Source organism: Somniosus microcephalus, chromosome 3, assembly GCF_052327205.1.
Source record: "Somniosus microcephalus isolate GS21.2 chromosome 3, FLI_Smic_1.0, whole genome shotgun sequence".
In the NCBI taxonomy this organism is placed as follows: domain Eukaryota; kingdom Metazoa; phylum Chordata; class Chondrichthyes; order Squaliformes; family Somniosidae; genus Somniosus; species Somniosus microcephalus.
The window spans coordinates 311,430,115-311,449,990 of NC_140989.1; the positions used below are offsets into that span (position 1 = coordinate 311,430,115).

The 19,876-nt window shown below is 50.4% G+C and overlaps 2 protein-coding genes across 2 annotated transcripts in view; one reads left to right on the forward strand and one right to left on the reverse strand.

The window, feature by feature from the left end:
- rnf11b (ring finger protein 11b) overlaps positions 1 to 6,355 on the forward strand; it is a 186,318-nt gene extending 179,963 nt beyond the window's left edge. The window contains exon 4 of the mRNA XM_085982906.1: positions 5,093 to 6,355. Within this exon, the coding sequence (XP_085839032.1) occupies positions 5,093 to 5,126 (34 nt within the window). The 3' untranslated portion in view covers positions 5,127 to 6,355. The remainder of the gene's footprint in view (positions 1 to 5,092) is intronic.
- Positions 1 to 18,443, reverse strand: part of ttc39a (tetratricopeptide repeat domain 39A) — a 126,384-nt gene extending 107,941 nt beyond the window's left edge. Inside the window, exon 1 of the mRNA XM_085982908.1 lies at positions 18,154 to 18,443. Within this exon, the coding sequence (XP_085839034.1) occupies positions 18,154 to 18,212 (59 nt within the window). The 5' untranslated portion in view covers positions 18,213 to 18,443. The remainder of the gene's footprint in view (positions 1 to 18,153) is intronic.
- Between the last annotated feature and the right edge of the window lie 1,433 nt (positions 18,444 to 19,876).

Below are 19,876 nucleotides of genomic sequence, written 5' to 3' on the forward strand. Positions count from 1 at the left end.
AGAGAGCGGGGTGGGGGGGAAGAGAGAGAGCGGGTGGGGGGGAAGAGAGAGAGCGGGTGGGGGGGAAGAGAGAGAGCGGGTGGGGGGGAAGAGAGAGAGCGGGTGGGGGGGGAAGAGAGAGAGCGGGTGGGGGGGAAGAGAGAGAGCGGGTGGGGGGGAAGAGAGAGAGCGGGTGGGGGGGAAGAGAGAGAGCGGGTGGGGGGGAAGAGAGAGAGCGGGTGGGGGGGAAGAGAGAGAGCGGGTGGGGGGGGAAGAGAGAGAGCGGGTGGGGGGGAAGAGAGAGAGCGGGTGGGGGGGAAGAGAGAGAGCGGGTGGGGGGGAAGAGAGAGAGCGGGTGGGGGGGAAGAGAGAGAGCGGGTGGGGGGGAAGAGAGAGAGCGGGTGGGGGGGAAGAGAGAGAGCGGGTGGGGGGGAAGAGAGAGAGCGGGTGGGGGGGGAAGAGAGAGAGCGGGTGGGGGGGAAGAGAGAGAGCGGGTGGGGGGGAAGAGAGAGAGCGGGTGGGGGGGAAGAGAGAGAGCGGGTGGGGGGGAAGAGAGAGAGCGGGTGGGGGGGAAGAGAGAGAGCGGGTGGGGGGGAAGAGAGAGAGCGGGTGGGGGGGGAAGAGAGAGAGCGGGTGGGGGGGAAGAGAGAGAGCGGGTGGGGGGGAAGAGAGAGAGCGGGTGGGGGGGAAGAGAGAGAGCGGGTGGGGGGGAAGAGAGAGAGCGGTGGGGGGGAAGAGAGAGAGCGGGTGGGGGGAGAGAGAGAGCGAGAGCGGGTGGGGGGAAGAGAGAGAGCGGGTGGGGGGGAAGAGAGAGAGCGGGTGGGGGGGAAGAGAGAGAGCGGGTGGGGGGAAGAGAGAGAGCGGGTGGGGGGGAAGAGAGAGAGCGGGTGGGGGGGAAGAGAGAGAGCGGGTGGGGGGGAAGAGAGAGAGCGGGTGGGGGGGAAGAGAGAGAGCGGGTGGGGGGGAAGAGAGAGAGCGGGTGGGGGGGAAGAGAGAGAGCGGGTGGGGGGGAAGAGAGAGAGCGGGTGGGGGGGAAGAGAGAGAGCGGGTGGGGGGAAGAGAGAGAGCGGGTGGGGGGGAAGAGAGAGAGCGGGTGGGGGGGAAGAGAGAGAGCGGGTGGGGGGGAAGAGAGAGAGCGGGTGGGGGGGAAGAGAGAGAGCGGGTGGGGGGGAAGAGAGAGAGCGGGTGGGGGGGAAGAGAGAGAGCGGGTGGGGGGGAAGAGAGAGAGCGGGTGGGGGGGAAGAGAGAGAGCGGGTGGGGGGGAAGAGAGAGAGCGGGTGGGGGGGAAGAGAGAGAGCGGGTGGGGGGGAAGAGAGAGAGCGGGTGGGGGGGAAGAGAGAGAGCGGGTGGGGGGGAAGAGAGAGAGCGGGTGGGGGGAAGAGAGAGAGCGGGTGGGGGGAAGAGAGAGAGCGGGTGGGGGGGAAGAGAGAGAGCGGGTGGGGGGGAAGAGAGAGAGCGGGTGGGGGGGAAGAGAGAGAGCGGGTGGGGGGGAAGAGAGAGAGCGGGTGGGGGGGAAGAGAGAGAGCGGGTGGGGGGGAAGAGAGAGAGCGGGTGGGGGGGAAGAGAGAGAGCGGGTGGGGGGGAAGAGAGAGAGCGGGTGGGGGGGAAGAGAGAGAGCGGGTGGGGGGGAAGAGAGAGAGCGGGTGGGGGGGAAGAGAGAGAGCGGGTGGGGGGGAAGAGAGAGAGCGGGTGGGGGGGAAGAGAGAGAGCGGGTGGGGGGAAGAGAGAGAGCGGGTGGGGGGGAAGAGAGAGAGCGGGTGGGGGGGAAGAGAGAGAGCGGGTGGGGGGGAAGAGAGAGAGCGGGTGGGGGGGAAGAGAGAGAGCGGGTGGGGGGGAAGAGAGAGAGCGGGTGGGGGGGAAGAGAGAGAGCGGGTGGGGGGGAAGAGAGAGAGCGGGTGGGGGGGAAGAGAGAGAGCGGGTGGGGGGGAAGAGAGAGAGCGGGTGGGGGGGAAGAGAGAGAGCGGGTGGGGGGAAGAGAGAGAGCGGGTGGGGGGGAAGAGAGAGAGCGGGTGGGGGGGAAGAGAGAGAGCGGGTGGGGGGAAGAGAGAGAGCGGGTGGGGGGAAGAGAGAGAGCGGGTGGGGGGAAGAGAGAGAGCGGGTGGGGGGGAAGAGAGAGAGCGGGTGGGGGGGGGGAAGAGAGAGAGCGGGTGGGGGGGGGGAAGAGAGAGAGCGGGTGGGGGGGGGAAGAGAGAGAGCGGGTGGGGGGGGAAGAGAGCGGGGGGGAAGAGAGCGGGGGGAAAGAGAGCGGGGGGAAAGAGAGCGGGGGGAAAGAGAGCGGGGGGGAAGAGAGCGGGGGGGAAGAGAGCGGGGGGGAAGAGAGCGGGGGGGAAGAGAGCGGGGGGGAAGAGAGCGGGGGGGGAAGGGAAGGGAGGGGGGGAAAGGGGCGGGCGGGGGGGAAGGGGCGGGGGGAAAGGTGCGGGGGGGAAGGGGCGGGGGGAAAGGGGCGGGGGGAAAGGGGCGGGGGAAAGGGGCGGGGGGGGGGGAGGGGAAGGGGGGGCGGGGGGGAAGGGGGGGCGGAAGGGGCGGCCCAGGCCGAGAGCCCCGCTCTCCGGGCGGCCGAGCCCGATTGCGGCTCTGAGAGAGCCCCGCCCCCCCCCGCCGAGCCCGATTGCGGCTCTGAAAGACGGCCGGCGGCCGAGCCCCCCCCCCCACCCGCCGAGCGCGGAACAGAGACGCCGCGTCTCACCTGCTCCTGCTGCGCGCACACCCTGACCCTCGTGGCTGACGCCGTTGCCCCGGGTAACGTGACATGGTGGGGGGACGGGTGAGGAGCTTAGCAGCAGCCCAGTTACCTAGCTCGGGCCTGGCTGGGCAAGAAAGGCCCAGGCTTTCAGGCCTAAGAAAAAAACGGGCAAAGGTAGGAAAAAGAATGTTCAGGTTAGATAAAATATTTACAAATGAGTGATTTATTTTAAAAGAATTTAATAAATTGAATTTTATTTTGCTGGAAATGTATATTTGAAAAGACGCAGAAAGCAGGAAAAAGAATGGAAGCAAGATGGCGGCTACTCACCTCAGTTCAGAACGATAAGGCCCGCCCACACACGCACCGATTGGTCGACCGTCAGGTCACCAAAGCGTAGGATTGGTCAATCGTCCCGTCACTCGACCGTAGGAGGGCCCAGCCGCACGCGCAGCAAGCCGCCGTACGATTGGTCGACCTCGAGGTCACTCTGTCACTAATGAGCGGATAATGAGATGCTAATGAGCGGAACGTTGAAGGTTTTTGGGATACCGCGGGCGCGATTTTAGCCCGGCCGAAACGTAAATACGCTTAAAACCATCTCGGAAGCGTAAGCTTTCTTTGGAGGTAACGCGCGCGTAGATACGCCCTGTAACTTTCGAGCGCATAGCCCGACAGACGCACAGGCGATGACTGACAGAGTGACAGACAGAAGTACCGATTTATATACATAAGGCTAGCTGAAGTGCCCGGCGGTGCCGAGGCTTTTTCGAGGGCATGTTGTTGTTGGAAGAGAGAGAGAGCGACTGGGGGGTAGAGAGAGAGCGAGTGGGGGGTAGAGAGAGAGCGACTGGGGGGAAGAGAGAGAGAGACTGGGGGGAAGAGAGAGAGCGCGGGTGGGGGGAAGAGGGGGCGGGGGGAGAAGGGAGGGCGGGGGGAGAGCGGGGGGGAGGGAGGGGGGGAGGGCGGGGGGAAGGAGGGGGGAGGGGAGGGGGGAGGAGGAGAGAGGAGGGGGTGAAGAAGGGGCGGGGGGAGGGAGGGGAGGAGGAGGGAGGAGGAGAGAGGAGGGGGGGGAGGGGAGGGGAAGGGGGAGAGTCCACGAGCCCCCGATCCCCGTCCCCCCAAGCCCCCTGATCCCCACCCCCCGAACTCCAGAGGTTGGCCCCCCCGAGACTCGCACCCCCACCCCCACCCCCGAGGCTCGCCCACCACCCACCCCCACGGCTCGCCCACCACCCACCCACCCCCGAGGCTCACCCCCCCCCCCACCAACCAAGCACCGAACTCCGGAGGCGCGATCTTCCGAGCACCGGCCTCCCGAGCTGGCTTCAACATTGCGGCTGTGCGAGATGGACGGAGGGCCCGGTTGCCAGGGTAACCGTTGACGCTCAGCAAGCCCCGCCCCCCGGCCGAGCCAGAGAGAGACGCCGCGTCTCAGCTGCTGCTGCGCGCGCACCCTTTAGTAAGGTAGCGGCGCTGGGCTGAGGCCGGCCCTGCAGCCTTCGAGTGGGGCCGGGAGGTGCCTAGCTCGGGCGTGGGTGCGGAGGAGAAGCCGAGGCTTCGAGGCCTACCTGGAAAAACGGGGAAAGGTAGGAAAATTAATGAGATTAGATAAGTTAATTCGTTTCTAAATCATTTTTTTTTAAACAATATGTGTTTTAAAAGCAACGTTTTTTTTTAAGACGCAGAAAGCGGGAAAAAGGAAAAGTTTGGAATCAAGATGGCGGCGACTCACCTCGGTTCAGAACGATAAGGCCCGGCCACACACGCACCGATTGGCCCGGCGGCACACGCCAGCAACCCAGCGTACGATTGGTCGAGCTCGAGGTCACTCTGTCGCTAATGAGCGGATAATGAGATGCTAATGAGTGGAACGTTGAAGGTTTTTGGGATACCGTGGGCACGATTTTAGCCCGGCCGAAACGTAAATACGCTTAAAACCGTCTCGGAAGCGTAAGCTTTCTTTGGAGGTAACGCGCGCGTAGGTACGCCCTGTAACTTTCGAGCGCATAGCCCGACAGACGCACAGGCGATGACAGACAGAATGACAGACAGACAGACAGATGTACCGATTTATATATATAGAAGATTTAGTGCAGAAAGATATTTTTAAAATACCTCTAATCATGTCAACCACAAAACTTTATGGAATTGTTTCCACAAATTATTTTTTTTGAGATGCTCTCAATTGGAATGAGTAATATTTTTAGTAGCTCGTCCATGATGTTGCTTATGGTGATCTTTATATCCCTCATTAAGTCCCTTTGATGTGTATTTGTTCTCCAAGTCCCTTCCTATCTCTCTCCCCAAGCTCCATTTCCTTTTCTGTCTCTTGATGTGTCCATGCAATCTTTATGCCTCTCTAATATTATCTCTCTCCGTTTCCCTCAATCTCTCTTATCTATGTCTTTGTCGAGAGACTGGTCTTAGCCCACATCAAAGCCAGTGTTCCTGCCTCCCTTGACCAACACCAGTTTGCCTATCATGCAAACAGATCAACGGAGGATGCAATCACAACTGCTCTACACTCGGCACTGAATCACCTAGATGGTAAGGAGACCTACATCAGAATGCTGTTCATAGACTACAGCTCAGCATTCAACACTATCGTCCCCAACAAGCTGGCCACCAAACTCCGAACTCTTGGCCTGAACACTTCCCTCTGCAACTGGACCCTGGACTTCCTAACAAACAGACCCCAGTCTGTCAAATTAGGTAACCACACCTCCCCCCCCCCCGACCCTGAACACAGGGGCCCCACAAGGATGTGTGCTGAGCCCGCTCCTCTACTCCCTCTTCACCCACGACTGTGTGGCTGTTAATGGTTCCAACACCATCATCAAGTTTGCAGATGACACCACGGTAGTGAGCCAGATCACCAACAACGATGAGTCAGCCTACAGGGAGGAGGTCCAGCATCTCGTGAAGTGGTGCGCCGATAACAACCTGGCCCTTAACATCAAGAAAACCAAAGAAATCATTGTGGACTTCAGGAAGTCCAAAGGCGGAAGTCACACCCCCATCCACATCAATGGGGCTGTGGTGGAAAGGGTGGACAGCTTTAAGTTCCTCGGAGTCCACATCACGGAAGACCTCTCCTGGTCCCTCAACACCTCCTCTCTGGTGAAGAAGGCCCAGCAGCGCCTATATTTCCTAAGGAGGCTGAAGGGATGTAATCTGTCACCCCGATCCTCTCTAACTTTTACTGCTGCACTATAGAGAGCATCCTGACAAACTGTATCACAGTATGGTATGGCAGCTGCAGCGGGTAGTCAAAACTGCCCAACGCATTACCGGCACCCGGCTACCGACCATAGAGCACATATACCAGAAACGCTGTCTACGGAGGTCACGGTCCATCATCAAAGACCCTACCCACCCCAGCCACAGTCTGTTCGCCCTCCTGCCATCTGGGAGACGCTACAGATGCATTCGCACCCGTACGACCAGATTTAGGAACAGCTTCTTTCCCAGGGCTGTCATCCTACTGAACTCCACAAATAAACTCTAAAGCCTGCACATCTGCCAATGCACTTTATTGTGGTTATATTTATGTTTATATACTACAAGCCAAATGTATGTTGAATGTTTAAATGTCTTAATCCAAATGTACACTCTCGGGAGCCGCAAGCCTACATTTCGTTGTACTGCACTTGTGCACTAACAATGACAATAAAAGTTGATTTGATTTGATTTGATTTTGATTTGATTTGATTTGTCTCATCTCTCTAACATCTTCTACCCGTCTGCCTCTCCTGATGTCTTACTCATACTTCACCACCCCCTCCCTCCCCCACCCCCGCACCTTGTGGTCTCCCATATCACTGATATTGCTGTCTCTCTGTGACCCCTCTCTTTTCCTTGCTGTCTCTCTGTGACCCCTCTCTTTTCCTTGCTGTCTCTCTCTGACCCCTCTTTTCCTTGCTGTCTCTCTCTGACCCCTCTTTTCCTTGCTCTCTCTCTGACCCTCTCTTTTCCTTGCTGTCTCTCTGTGACCCCTCTCTTTTCCTTGCTGTCTCTCTCTGACCCCTCTTTTCCTTGCTGTCTCTCTGTCCAATCTCTCATATGTTTGTACACGATGTCTCGCGCCTGATCATTTACCTGCTTTTCTTTTTTTTCCGCACTCTGAGATTATTTCTCCCATCTCACTATATATGTCTCCCCATGTCTCTCTCTCACCTCCTCGACCACAACCTCTCTCCACATCCCAGTTAATGTCTCCACCAAAAATTGCTGCAACAGCTGGCACAAAACATTTTTAAACGGCCAATATGACCAAAGAAAGAGCAAAGCTGAGGCCATGGCTGGAGCTGGGAGGGGCCAGCAGTCCCAGGGGGAGGGGGGGAGAGCTAGGACTAAGGTACAGTAGCAGGTGGGGTTCCTTCATTGTCTCTGGGTCATAATCTTGGAACTCCCTACCAGCAGCTCTGTGGGAGTACCTTAACCACAAGGACTGCACCGGTTCAGGAAGGCGGCTCACCACCACCTTCTCAAGGGCAATTAGGGATGGGCAATAAATGCTGGCCTTGCCAGTGACACCCACATCCCGTGAATGAATATAAAAATAAATAATGGGGTCTAGGGTGAATAAACAGTAGGAGAGACATGAGGACCCGTGCATGAGGCAGGAGCTGGAGACAGGACAATAGAGGTATGACTCCAGGATGGCACGGGCGTTAAGGCCATGGCAGGAAGAGAAGAGAAAGCTCTTGGTTGGCTGGTGATGTTTGGTTGGGGTGCTGGAATGGCCAGTAAGGGGAAGAAAAAGTAGCAGGAGGATCAGCAAGGTGAATGGGCCTTGGGCCAGAAATGAGACAAAGACCCGGGGGCGGAGGGGGTTCAGGATTTCCTGAGCAGGGAGGCACTTGGCACCAGGGAGAATGGAGGGCACTACAGAAAGGTATGGGTAGAGTTGGGCCCAGGCAAGCTGAAGACAGACAGAACATGTAGCACACTACCAGTTAAAGTTCAGGTCTGCACTGCAAGGTGAGTATGGTAACTATATTGGATTTTAAATAAGCTTTACAGCAGCCATTACCCCAGTCCCTACCTTATTGTTTAAGCAGGCGTAACTAAATTTAAATATATTACAGATATAGACTGTGGGGACATTATCTCTCCTCCTCCCTGTGACTAATGCAAATATTGGCTTTCTAGTGTACTTGGGAGGTTAAAATGTCATCTGGAACAGTAGTAGGTTAAACCTTCCATTTGCCTTGCAATGCTGGACCAGACAATAAATATTAGTGCAAAAACATCATTATTGGATGCAAGTGAAATTTCCCAGCTATTTATTGCGTTCTCACCATTTCTAATGTAGTCTTTTGACTCTTAAAACCCAATGAATTTCAGTAATGTGTACAAAGAATGCAATCACAGCAATGTCCATGAATAATATCTTACAGGATTTTTGTTGTGAAAATTCCTAAACCTTTTTCAATTTGAATCCAGCCGTGAGCTTTTGGTCCACATAGAATCATAGAATGGTTACAGCACAGGAGGAGGCCAGTCGAGCCCATGCCGTATCTCTGCAAGAGCACTTCAGCTAGTCCCACTCCAGCTAGTCCCACTCCAGCTAGTCCCACTCCCCTGCCCTCTTCCCGTAGCCCTGCAAATGTTTTTCCTTCAGCTACTTATCCAATTCCCTTTTGAAAGCCACGATTGAATCTGCCTCCACCACCCTCTCAGGCAGTGCATTCCAGATCCTAACCATTCGCTGCGTAAAAATGTTTTTCCTCATGTCGCCTTTGGTTCTTCTGCCAATCAACTTAAATCTGTGTCCTCTGGTTCTCAACCCTTCCACCAATGGGAAGTTTCTCACTATTTACTCTTTCTAGACCCATCATGATTTTGAACACCTCTATCAAATCTCCTCTCAAACTTCTCTGCTCTAAGGAGAACAACCCCAGCTTCTCCAGTCTATCCATGTAACTGAAGTCCCTCATCCCTGGTTCCATTCTTGCAAATCTTTTCTGCACCTTCTCGAAGGCCTTCACATCCTTCCTAAAGTGCAGTGTCCAGAATTGGATACAATATTCCAGTTAAGGTTAGACCAGTGTTTTATAAAGGATCATAACTTCCTTGCTTTTGCACTCTATGCCTCTATTTATCAAGCCTAGGATCCCGTATGCTTTTTTAACCACTGGCTCAAACTGCCCTGCCACCTTCAACAATTTGTGCACATATAACCCCTGGTCTCTCTGTTCATGCACCCCCTTTAGAATTGTACCCTTTAGTTTATATTGCCTCTCCTCATTCTTCCTACCAAAATGTATCACTTCGCACTTTTCTGCGTTAAATTTCATCTGCCACATGTCCGCCCATTCCACTAGCCTGTCTATGTCCTCTTGAAGTCCATCACTATCCTCGTCACTGTTCACTATACAGGAAACTTTGTGCTATCCGGAGGTTGAATGTCCAGCAACTTCGATCTAACGGCAGAAATCAGCAGCCATTTTGGTTAGGTTTTTTTTCTTCTCCTAGCATTCTTTTCACAGGCAGGCTCTGGAAAGCGTCTTTGTAGCTTAGCAACAGTTTCAGAGACGCTTCCAAGGTACTGGGCCGAGTGTTTACAAGATGTTGCTGAGCAAGTGTTTGTGGTCAGATACGGCAGGCTCTAGAAAGCGTCTCTGTATCTTAGCAACAGCTTCAGAGATGCTTCCAAGCCACAGGCCGAGTGCTGACAAGCTTTTGCTAAGCAACAGTCTTTGTTGTCAGATACGGAGATGAAAAGCTCCTATCTGATAACATTGACGCTGGTCTATCCGGAAGTTTTGAGGCAACGGCAGTAGCTCGGTCCCGTGGGTGCCAGATAGCACAAAGTTTCCTGTACTTCCAAGTTTTGTGTCATCTGCAAATTTTGAAATTGTGCCCTGTACACCCAAGTCCAGGTCATTAATATACATCAAGAAAAGCAGTGGTCCTAGTACCGACCCCTGGGGAACACCACTGTATACGTTCCTCCAGTCTGAAAAACAACTGTTCACCACTACTCTCTTTCCTGTCACTTAGCCAATTCTGTATCCATGCTACTACTGTCCCTTTTATTCCATGGGCTTCAACTTTGCTGGCAAGCCTATTATGTGGCACTTTATCAAACACCTTTTGGAAGTCCATGTACACGTCAACCACATTGCCCTCATCAACCCTCTCTGTTACCTCATCAAACAACGCAATCAAGTTAGTAAAACTCAGAAATAAAAACAGAAAATGCTGGAAATACTCAGCAGGTCAGGCAGCATCTGTGGAGAAAGAAACCGAGTTAACGTTTCAGGTCGATGACCCTTCAAGTTGGGCAGGAAATTGTTTGGGACCTGGAATATATCACTGACGTGGGCCAACCGAGGACAATATGGTTGCACAATGATGAGCACAGGAGGGGGGAGCCATGCAACGACGCATATATGTACTGATTAAAAGTACTGGAACACATCCAGATTGAGGCAATGGGAAAGGTGTGTCTGAATTTCAACACATAACACAGACAAGAGAATACTCGGGTTCAAATGCTGATTTGTCCGTGTAAAATGCTGCCAACTGACATTCATTCAGTGTTTCACAGATGAACTTGGTGCAGACAGTGGTTATTACCACCAGGCTCAGATCAATCAGAAATAAAGATTTCCATTTTTATAGCACCTTTCACAAACTCAAAGTCCCAAAGCGTTTTACAGCCAATTAAGTACTTTTGAAATGTAGTCCACTACTGTAATTTAGGACATTTGGCAGCCAATTTGCACGTAGCAAACTCCCACGAACAGCAATGTGATAACGACCAGATAATCTGTTTTAGTGATGCTGGCTGAGGAATAAATATTGTCCGGGACACCAGGAAGAACTGCCCTGCTCTTCTTCAAAATAGCACCATGAGATCTTTTACATACACCTGAGAGGGCAGAACGTTTAACATCTCATCCAAAAGAAGGGACTTTCAACAGTGCAGTACGCCCTCAGCACTGCACTGAAGTATCAGCCTAGATTTTGTGCTCAAGTCTCTGCAGTGGGACTTGAACCCACAACCTTCTAACTCCGAGGCAAGAGTGAGCCACAGCTGACACCTATTGAATTACGAGTATGAAACAGAGTGCATGGATTGCATCACTCATCAGAAGATTGACAATACCCAAGGGCACCCCACTGGCAATTGGACAGAGACAAATAGCTTTTAAAAGTAGTGAGAAACAGTTCCTCTAACCCCCAGTACCATTGATACTATGACCCCCTTGGACATACTGACCCTCATTCTCCAGGTTTAAACTCCTCCACATGCCTGGTACCCACTGTCACTCATTTTTCTCCCTCATTTTCACTTTAACGCCATACCTTCAGTGCACAGTCACTTTCCTGTGGACATTGCGTAGTCCCTTCATGCACCATCGAAATACATGCCACTTAGGACCCTTTGTACAGATCAGCCATGATCTAATTAAATGGTGGAACAGGCTCAAAGGCCTACTCCTGTTCCTATATAGAAATGTCGAATGTGGAAGTTTTAATGGGGCGGCTCTGACCCAGCTGCATGTTGATTTTGAAACACAAATGCAGACAGCAGGTCTAAACACATTGGGCGCGATTTTGCCAGCCCCGGGGAGGCGGGTATGGAGGCGGGACTGCCAGGAAAATGGCAGAATCTGGGGGCGGGTACCCATCCCGCCCCCAACCCGCCCATGTGCCATCTTCCCAGGAAGTGGGTACCGACCCGCGCTGGGAGCTGCCTCCTCGAGGCGGGAAGGGGATTAGTGCCAATTAACTGCCTGACCTGTTAACAGGCAGTTTTTTGGATAATCCCTATTTTGAGCCCTAAAGTGTGGGCTTCCCGACGGCTCCGAACTTCGCCAGGGTCAGCAAGGCGAGCAGTGGGTCTACGGGGCCGAGATGTCCAGTGTGCAGGTGAGTGATGGGTGCATGTGTGCAGAGGTAAGTGTGTGAGGTGAGTCTTAAGTGTTTTAAAAGCTTTACTTACCTTTGCTTCTTCCTCCAGGCTTCAACCCTGCAGGTCTCAGGAGTCCCTCATCTCACCGGTAGAGAAAGCAGAATGGCCGCTGCATTCTCAAATGCATCAGCCTTCTATTTCTGCTCAGGAGAGATCTCTAACTAAGCCTGTGTCCCAGGTCTCAACTTAGAAGACAGATTTTCAGTGTTTGAAAGCTTCACAGAGCTCTCAAATGATGACAATTCATCTATGAAACGTCACTCGCTGACGTCACCAGTAACCGGCTTTCCCTTAATTGGTCTGCTAAGCCCACTGGGCGGGCTTAACAAGGTCAATCAAGGGAAAATAGCGTGGGTTGGCCACAAGTCGATGGAGGCGGGACTAAAACCCAACAAGCAGCAGTCCCACCTCCATCACGTCCCCATTGGCAAAATCACGCCCATTGTTTGCATGTACATGTTTTACCACTACCTGCACGGAGATTCTACCCAATTCAAATCAGGAAGAAATATAAAATCTTACAGCACAGAAGGAGGCCATTTGGCCCATCATGCCAGCCCCACTCTTTGAACAAGCTTGAGTATTGTGTGCAGTTTTGGTCGCCTTATCTGAGGAAGGATGTTCTTGTCATGGAAGGAGTTCAGCGAAGATTCACCAGGCTGATACCTGGGATGGCAGGACTGACGTATGAGGAGAGATTGGGACGATTGGGCTTATACTCGCTGGAGTTTAGAAGAATGAGAGGGGATCTCATTGAAACTTATAAAATTCTGACAGGACTAGACAGACTAGATGCAGGAAGGATGTTCCCGATGGTCGGGGAGTCCAGAACCAGGGGTCACAGTCTAAGGATAAGGGGTAAGCCATTTAGGACAGAAATGAGGAGGAATTTCTTCAACCAGAGAGTGGTGAACCTGTGGAATTCTCTACCACAGAAGGCAGTCGAGGCCAATTCATTAAATATATTCAAGAAGGAGTTGGATATATTTCTTAAGGCTAAAAGTATCAAGGGGTATGGGGAGAAAGCAGGGACCGGGGTACTGAATTTGGATGATCAGCCATGATCGCATTGAATGGCGGAGCAGGCTTGAGGGGCCGAATGGCCTACTCCTGCTCCTATCTTCTGTGTTTCGATGTTTAAGCTAACCAATTAGTACTACTTCCCTGCTCTTCCCCATAACCCTGCAAATGTTTCCTTTTCAAGTATATATCCAATGTCCTTTTGAAAGTTACTATTGAATCAATCTAATCTAACAGCTTTACAGTGAGGGAGCCAGGATACGATTGTATGACAGATGGTATTAAGTTACCACCCTAACGGAAGTATTTCTGTGTTGTCACTAGGATTGTGTAAGAAATTTTCCCACAATCTTTACTTGAACTTTGAAAGACTCAGCAGTCCAATTATAGCTTTTACCCTCCTAAACTTGAATTGAGGCTGGAGAGAATGTTTTAAGCTGTGTAACACTAGGGTGAAATACTGATGGTTACAGGTCTATCACTTGTGATTCTAACAACTTGAGGTGATGAATTAAGAATATCGCACAACATTATAGTTTATTGGCTTAAGTATGCTGTTTCCTATGGCAATTTGGTGCCAATGCACTAATTAAGCTTCAATAAAAAACTTTTTTTCTTCCTTTCCGATGTCAAAGATCGCAAGCTTCATCAACTCTTGAACACCAATGCCCCTCCGGAACCTTCTTCCCCTTCACTTTCCTCTGACCCCCCTTCTCCCAATCTCACCCCCTGCCGCGTTTTCACTATCCCTTCTGACCTTCCCCTCTCTGACCCCGAACGATCAGTCCTCAGCAAAGGCCTGAGTTTCATCCCCTTACGCCCCCTCAATGAATTTCGAGCTCGGCACGATGCTGAGCTCTTTGTCCGTCGCCTTCGTCCCCACTTCTTTGGCCAGGAGTCTGCCCCCCGCACGGCTGACCCTTTCTCACGCTTTCAGAATTCTCGTTCTACCCGGACCCCTCCCCCTGGCCTCTTACCCTCTCTAGATCTTTTCATTACTAACTGCCGCCGTGACATCGACCGTCTCCATTTCTCTGCTCCCCTCACTCACTCCAGCCTACTTCCCTCTGAACTTGCAGCACTCCATTCTCTCAGATCCAACCCCAACATTGTCATTAAACCTGCTGACAAGGGTGGTGCTATTGATGTTTGGCGAACCGACCTCTACCTAGCAGAAGCTGAACGTCAACTCTCCGGCACCTCCTCCTAGCTCCACCTGGACCATGACTCCACTACCGAACGTCAAACCACCATTTCCAAGACTGTCACTGACCTCATCTCCTCTGGAGATCTTCCCCCCACGGCCGCCAACCTCATAGTTCTCCAACCCTGCACAGCCCGCTTCTACCTCCTTCCCAAGATCCACAAACAGGACTCCCCTGGTAGACCCATCGTTTCAGCCTGTTCTTGCCCCACGGAACTTATCTCTTCCTATCTCGACTCTATCTTTTCTCCCCTTGTCCAGTCTCTTCCCACCTACATCCGCAACTCTTCTGACGCCCTCCGCCACTTTAACAATTTCCAGTTTCCTGGCCCCAACCGCCTCCTTTTCACCATGGATGTACAATCTCTCTACACCTCCATCCCCCACCAGGATGGCCTGAGGGCGCTCCGCTTCTTCCTTGAACAGAGGCCCAACCAGTCCCCATCCACCACCACCCTCCTCCGCCTGGCTGAACTTGTTCTCACATTGAACAACTTCTCCTTTGACTCCACTCACTTCCTCCAAATTAAAGGTGTTGCCATGGGTACCCGCATGGGCCCTAGCTATGCCTGCCTTTTCGTGGGATATGTGGAACACTCTTTGTTCCAGTCCTACTCGGGTCCCCTCCCTCACCTCTTTTTCCGGTACATTGATGACTGTAGCGGTGCCGTTTCCTGCTCTCGCCCTGAACTAGGCAATTTCATTCACTTTGCCTCCAATTTCCACCCTTCTCTCACCTTCACATGGTCCATCTCCAACTCTTCCCTTCCCTTCCTCAACTTCTCCGTCTCCACCTTTGGGGATAGGTTATTGACCAACATTCACTACAAGCCCACTGACTCCCACAGCTACCTGGACTACACTTCCTCCCACCCCGCCTCCTGTAAGGACTCTATTCCATTCTCCCAGTTTCTCCATCTCCGCCGCATCTGCTCCGACGATACCACCTTCCACACCAGTGCTTCCGACATGTCTTCTTTTTCCTCAACCGAGGATTCCCCTCTACCGTGGTTGACACGGCCCTCGACCGTGTCTGTTCTATCTCCCGCACTTCTGCCCTCACCCCTGCCCCTCCCTCCCGGAACCACGATAGGGTTCCCCTTGTCCTCGCCTTTCACCCCACGGATCATCCTCCGCCTTTCTGCCACCTCCAACGTGATCCCACCACCAAACGCATCTTCCCCTCCCCTTTCAGCATTCCGTAGGGACCGCTCCCTCCGAGACACCCTAGTCCACTCCTCTATCACCCCCAGCACCCCCCCTTCCTCTTCGCCCGGCACCTTCCCGTGCAAGCGCAGGAAATGCAACACCTGCCCTTATACCTCCCCCCTTCCCACCGTCCAGGGCCCCAAACACCCCTTCCAGGTGAAACAGCGATTTACTTGTACTTCTCGCAATCTAGTATACTGTATTCGCTGCTCACGATGCGGTCTCCTCTACATTGGGGAGACCAAATGCAGATTGGGTGACCGCTTTGCAGAACACCTCCGTTCAGTCCATAAGGGTGACCTCGAGCTTCCGGTCGCCTGTCATTTCAATTCACCGCTCCATTCCCACTCGGACCTCACCGTCCTCGGCCTCTTGCATTGTTCCATGGAAGCTCAGCGTAAGCTCGAGGAACAGCACCTCATCTTCCGATTAGGCACTTTACAGCCTTCCGGACTCAATAGCGAGTTCAACAATTTCAGATCATAACCTCGGCCCCTATCATATTTTTATATATTTTTTATCCACACTTTTGGTTTGTGCCTTTTCCTTTTTTTTTCTCTCCCACATGGCAGCTGTCTTTCATTCTGCCAGCGCATTTCACACTTCACCTAGAGCCATCCTTTGTTTCTTTACCTGTCCTATTACCATCTCGTCTCGCCTTGAATATCTCTTAATGTCTCTTCACCTCTCCCAGACCTTCCCTTTTGTTCTTTCATCCCCTCCCCCATTTCCCAGCCCCCAAACTTGCTTTTTAATGTTTCATTTCCTGCTTTTTTCTCAGTTCTGAAGAAGGGTTTCAACCTGAAACGTTAACTCTGTTTCTCTCTCCACGGATGTTGCCTGGCCTGCTGAGTTTTTCCAGCGTTTTCTGTTGTTATTTTGGATTTCCAGCATCCGCAGTATTTTGCTATCGCACTAATTAAGCTTGGTGAGAACATGGTTAACTTTGGACTTATGGTTCCCAAAGCTTTCCACCACTGGAGGTTTTCCTCACCTTATGTCTGGGTCTGTTGTAGACTAAATGATGGGTCTGTTGTAGACTAAATGATAGAGATTGATTGCTATGATTAGTCATGAGAGTACCAGGATAGTAGAAGGCAAACTAGATGGATCTTGGTCTTTTTTCGTCCAGCAATTCCTATGTTCCTAACGTGTGAATCTGCAGCCTTTGTTCAAATATGGGCCTGGCTTGTAAACAATTTCAGGTCCTTCAGCAAATCTTAAAATACCATAATCCTGCAGATTCTTGAATACACACCCTCCCCGCACCCTTTTTTGGCATTCCGTATATCCTGGCAGTAATTCTTGCGAGATGTACAATATTAAAACATACTTGAACAGGAACACATAGTTTTACCTTCAGTAGCAATTTCAAACGTGTTAAGTTAAAGATAGTTTCCAATACACATCTTATATAAAGGCTACACCTCCCCACTTTACTCAAGTGACAAAACAATAAATAGCATGACTAAGTGCAGCTGTAGTATCATTATTTTATAGCATATCCATCTGATTTTGTTGGTAGAGTCACAAAGTTCAACACATTAACAATGACAAACGTTAAGGAACCCAAATACTGTTCTAGGTTAGAGAACACATCACATTAATCTCCCAAAGCAGCAGCACGTTTGCATATGCTTTAAGTCTGCAATCTTAATAATCTATTGCATAATGACGATCCACGTGTCTAAATTAACCCAAGTATGTGAAGATTGATGTTTGGCTGATTCTAAATATGTGATTCTTAGCTAAAACTAAGAGATAAAATGTTTTTAGATTGAGCACTGGATCTAGTTCTAGGAAAAGAAATGGTGTATGAATGTTTTTTATTTATTCGTTCATGGGATGTCAGCCAGCATTTATTGCCCATCCCTAATTGCCCTTGAGAAAATGATGGTGAGCTGCCTTCTTGAACCGCTGCAGTTCTTAGTGTGCTTCTTTGTAGTGGTTTGGTACAATTCAGTGGCTTGCTATGCCATTTCAGAGGGTAGTTAAGAGTCAGCTTTGACCCATTGCTGTGGGTCTGGAGTCACATATAGGCCAGGCTAGGTAAGGATGGCAGATTCCCTTCTCTAAAGGACATTAGTGAACCAGATGGGTTTTTACTAGCTTTTTATTCCAGATTTATTTAATTAACTAAATTTAAATTCTCCAGCTGCTGGGGTCAGATTTGAACTACATATCTCTGGATTATTAGTCCAGGCCTATGCATTACTAGTCCAGTAACATAACCACTATGCTACCATACCTGTAATGCAAGGGTAGGGGAACATCTCTGAAACAGCAACAATAACAGTTAGGTTCAATATAAAAATTGAAAAGCAGTCAAAGATAAAGGCACTTGAGTAGAAAAAAAAAGTAAATTTTAGTAACATGATAAGGGAACTAGCACAGTTAAATTGGGAAGTAAAACTGGCAGCTAAGACAGTGGACAAACAATGGGAAATTTCTAAATAGGAGATGTTTAGGTTATAAACTAGATATATTCCCAAAAGAACGGGTGCAGCAAAAGCTGAAATTTCTTGGATGAGTAGAAAAATTAAAATAAAACTTAAGAGACATATAACAAATCTACATCTAATCGAAAATCAATTAAAGAAAATATATACAAGGGAAAAAAGATTAGAAGGGCTAAGGGAAGTATGTATGACAGGTAATATAAAGGGAAATAGTAAGGGAATTTATAAAGCACATAAAGATAAAAGAATAGTTAAAGAAAGAGTAGGGCCACTTAGAGATGGAAGATAAACTCTCATGGAGGATAAAGGGATGAGAAATACTAACAATCAGTACTCAGCCTCAATTTTTACAGAAGGGTGTGATGCTGGCAATGAAGGACTACAGGAGGATAAGGAGGTATCATTGAAACTCGAAGTGGAACAGGCACCATGTCCTGATGGTTTGCCTTCCAGAATGTCGATGGAAGTTGGAGTGGAAACAGAAAAATTAAAAACTCGGTTCTATAATTTACGTTATTTTTTCTTCCATGTGCAGATAAATATAAATGATTTAACGCAAGGGCTTTTGTTTAAAACAAATGCACCTTTACACTGAGCGGTAGAGCATGAGTGGCGCACAATGTTGCTGATGTGCTGGGACACGCCGAGATTCCCGCTCAGCGCTTACCTCAGGTCAGCGTTGCTCTTCTGCTTCCAAACCGATGTGAAGTTCATGAATGCGGACATCGAGTTTGAAGACGAATCCAATTTCTGCGACCGGATCACGAAAGTTAACTCGAGTTGAATGATTTCTTTCCCTGTGCTTTCTTTGCCTGGAGTGAATGACGCGAGAAACGCCCGTCTTCATTCCGCAGGCGATGCACCACTCCCAGAAGACGCCTTCGAATTAGATCCCACCCTCACTAATCAGATCGACGGTACAGACTGGTTTATTCCTGAGCTGCTGAAAACTTTCGAGACATAAACCTTTCAAAGTCTCTGGATACATGTTTAAATGAATAAAAATCACAATTCATAAGTGTATTTTCCGAGCCTGCTGTGCAGCAGAAAAATCACCCACGTTGTGATCTGCAGAGGTATGAGACCAACTATTGCTTTTTGTTTAAAGTCCTGGTTAACCTCAGGTCCTGGTCAGATAAGGAATTTAGCAGAAACTTCTTTACCTAGAGGGTGGTTAGAATGTGGAACCTGCTACCACAGGGAGTAATTGAGGTAAATAGCATAGATGCATTTTAGGGGAAGTTAAATAAGTACACGAGGGAGAAAGGAATATTAGGCAATGCTCATAGGGTTTGATGAAATAGGGTGGGAGGAAGCTAGTGTGGAGCATAAACACCGGCTTACACCAGTTGGGCTGAATGGCCTGTTTCTGTGCTGTAAATTCTATTTAATATCTGTCCATCAATGACCAGTCCTATTAAGCGCTAAAAGCACGGTTCCACAGTTTTTTTTTGCTGTGTTGTGGACTCACTAGTACATTAACTCTGTTGCTGTACACTAATAAAAGCAAACTACAAGATCAATACTTAAGATAAATGCACCACCTTTCAGAGGCTAGGACAGGATATCCAGGAATGTAGACGCTCAAAAGTTTTGCAAAATGTTGAAAATCATTGCACTGAACCATCATAGGGCCAGACAGTGTTAATTATCATCAAGAAAGATGGTCTGTATTTATTTGAATTGTTACATGCTAAATATTATCAACCTGAGATAAATGACAAATATCTCCATCGGGCTGAACAGAACTCGTTTCATAAGAACATAAGAACATAAGAAATAGGAGCAGGAGTAGGCCAATCGGCCCATCGAGCCTGCTCCGCCATTCAATAAGATCATGGCTGATCTGATCCTAACCGCCAATCCACTATCACAGAACCATCTCCTGAATCTAACAGAATTAGACACACGAAATAGGAGCAGGATCAGGCTACACGGCCCCTGGACCCGCTCCGCTACCCACAGGGCCATGACCGATCCGAACCTAGACTCATGTCCAAATTCCTGCCCGCTCCCCGTAACCCTTAATTCCCTTTACTTCTAGGAAACTGTCTATTTCTGTTTTAAATTTATGTAATGATGTAGCTTCTACAGCTTTTTGGGGCAGCATATTCCATGGACCTACCACCCTCTGAGTGAAGTAGTTCCTCCTCATCTCAGTTTTGAAAGAGCAGCCCCTTATTCTAAGACTATGCCCCCTAGTTCTAGTTTCACCCATCATCGGGAACATCCTCCCCGCATCCACCCGATCCAACCCCTTCACAATCTTATATGTTTCAATAAGATCGCCTCTCATTCTTCTGAACTCCAATGAGTAGAGTCCCAATCTACTCAACCTCTCCTCATATGTCCACCCCCTCATCCCCGGGATTAACCGAGTGAACCTTCTT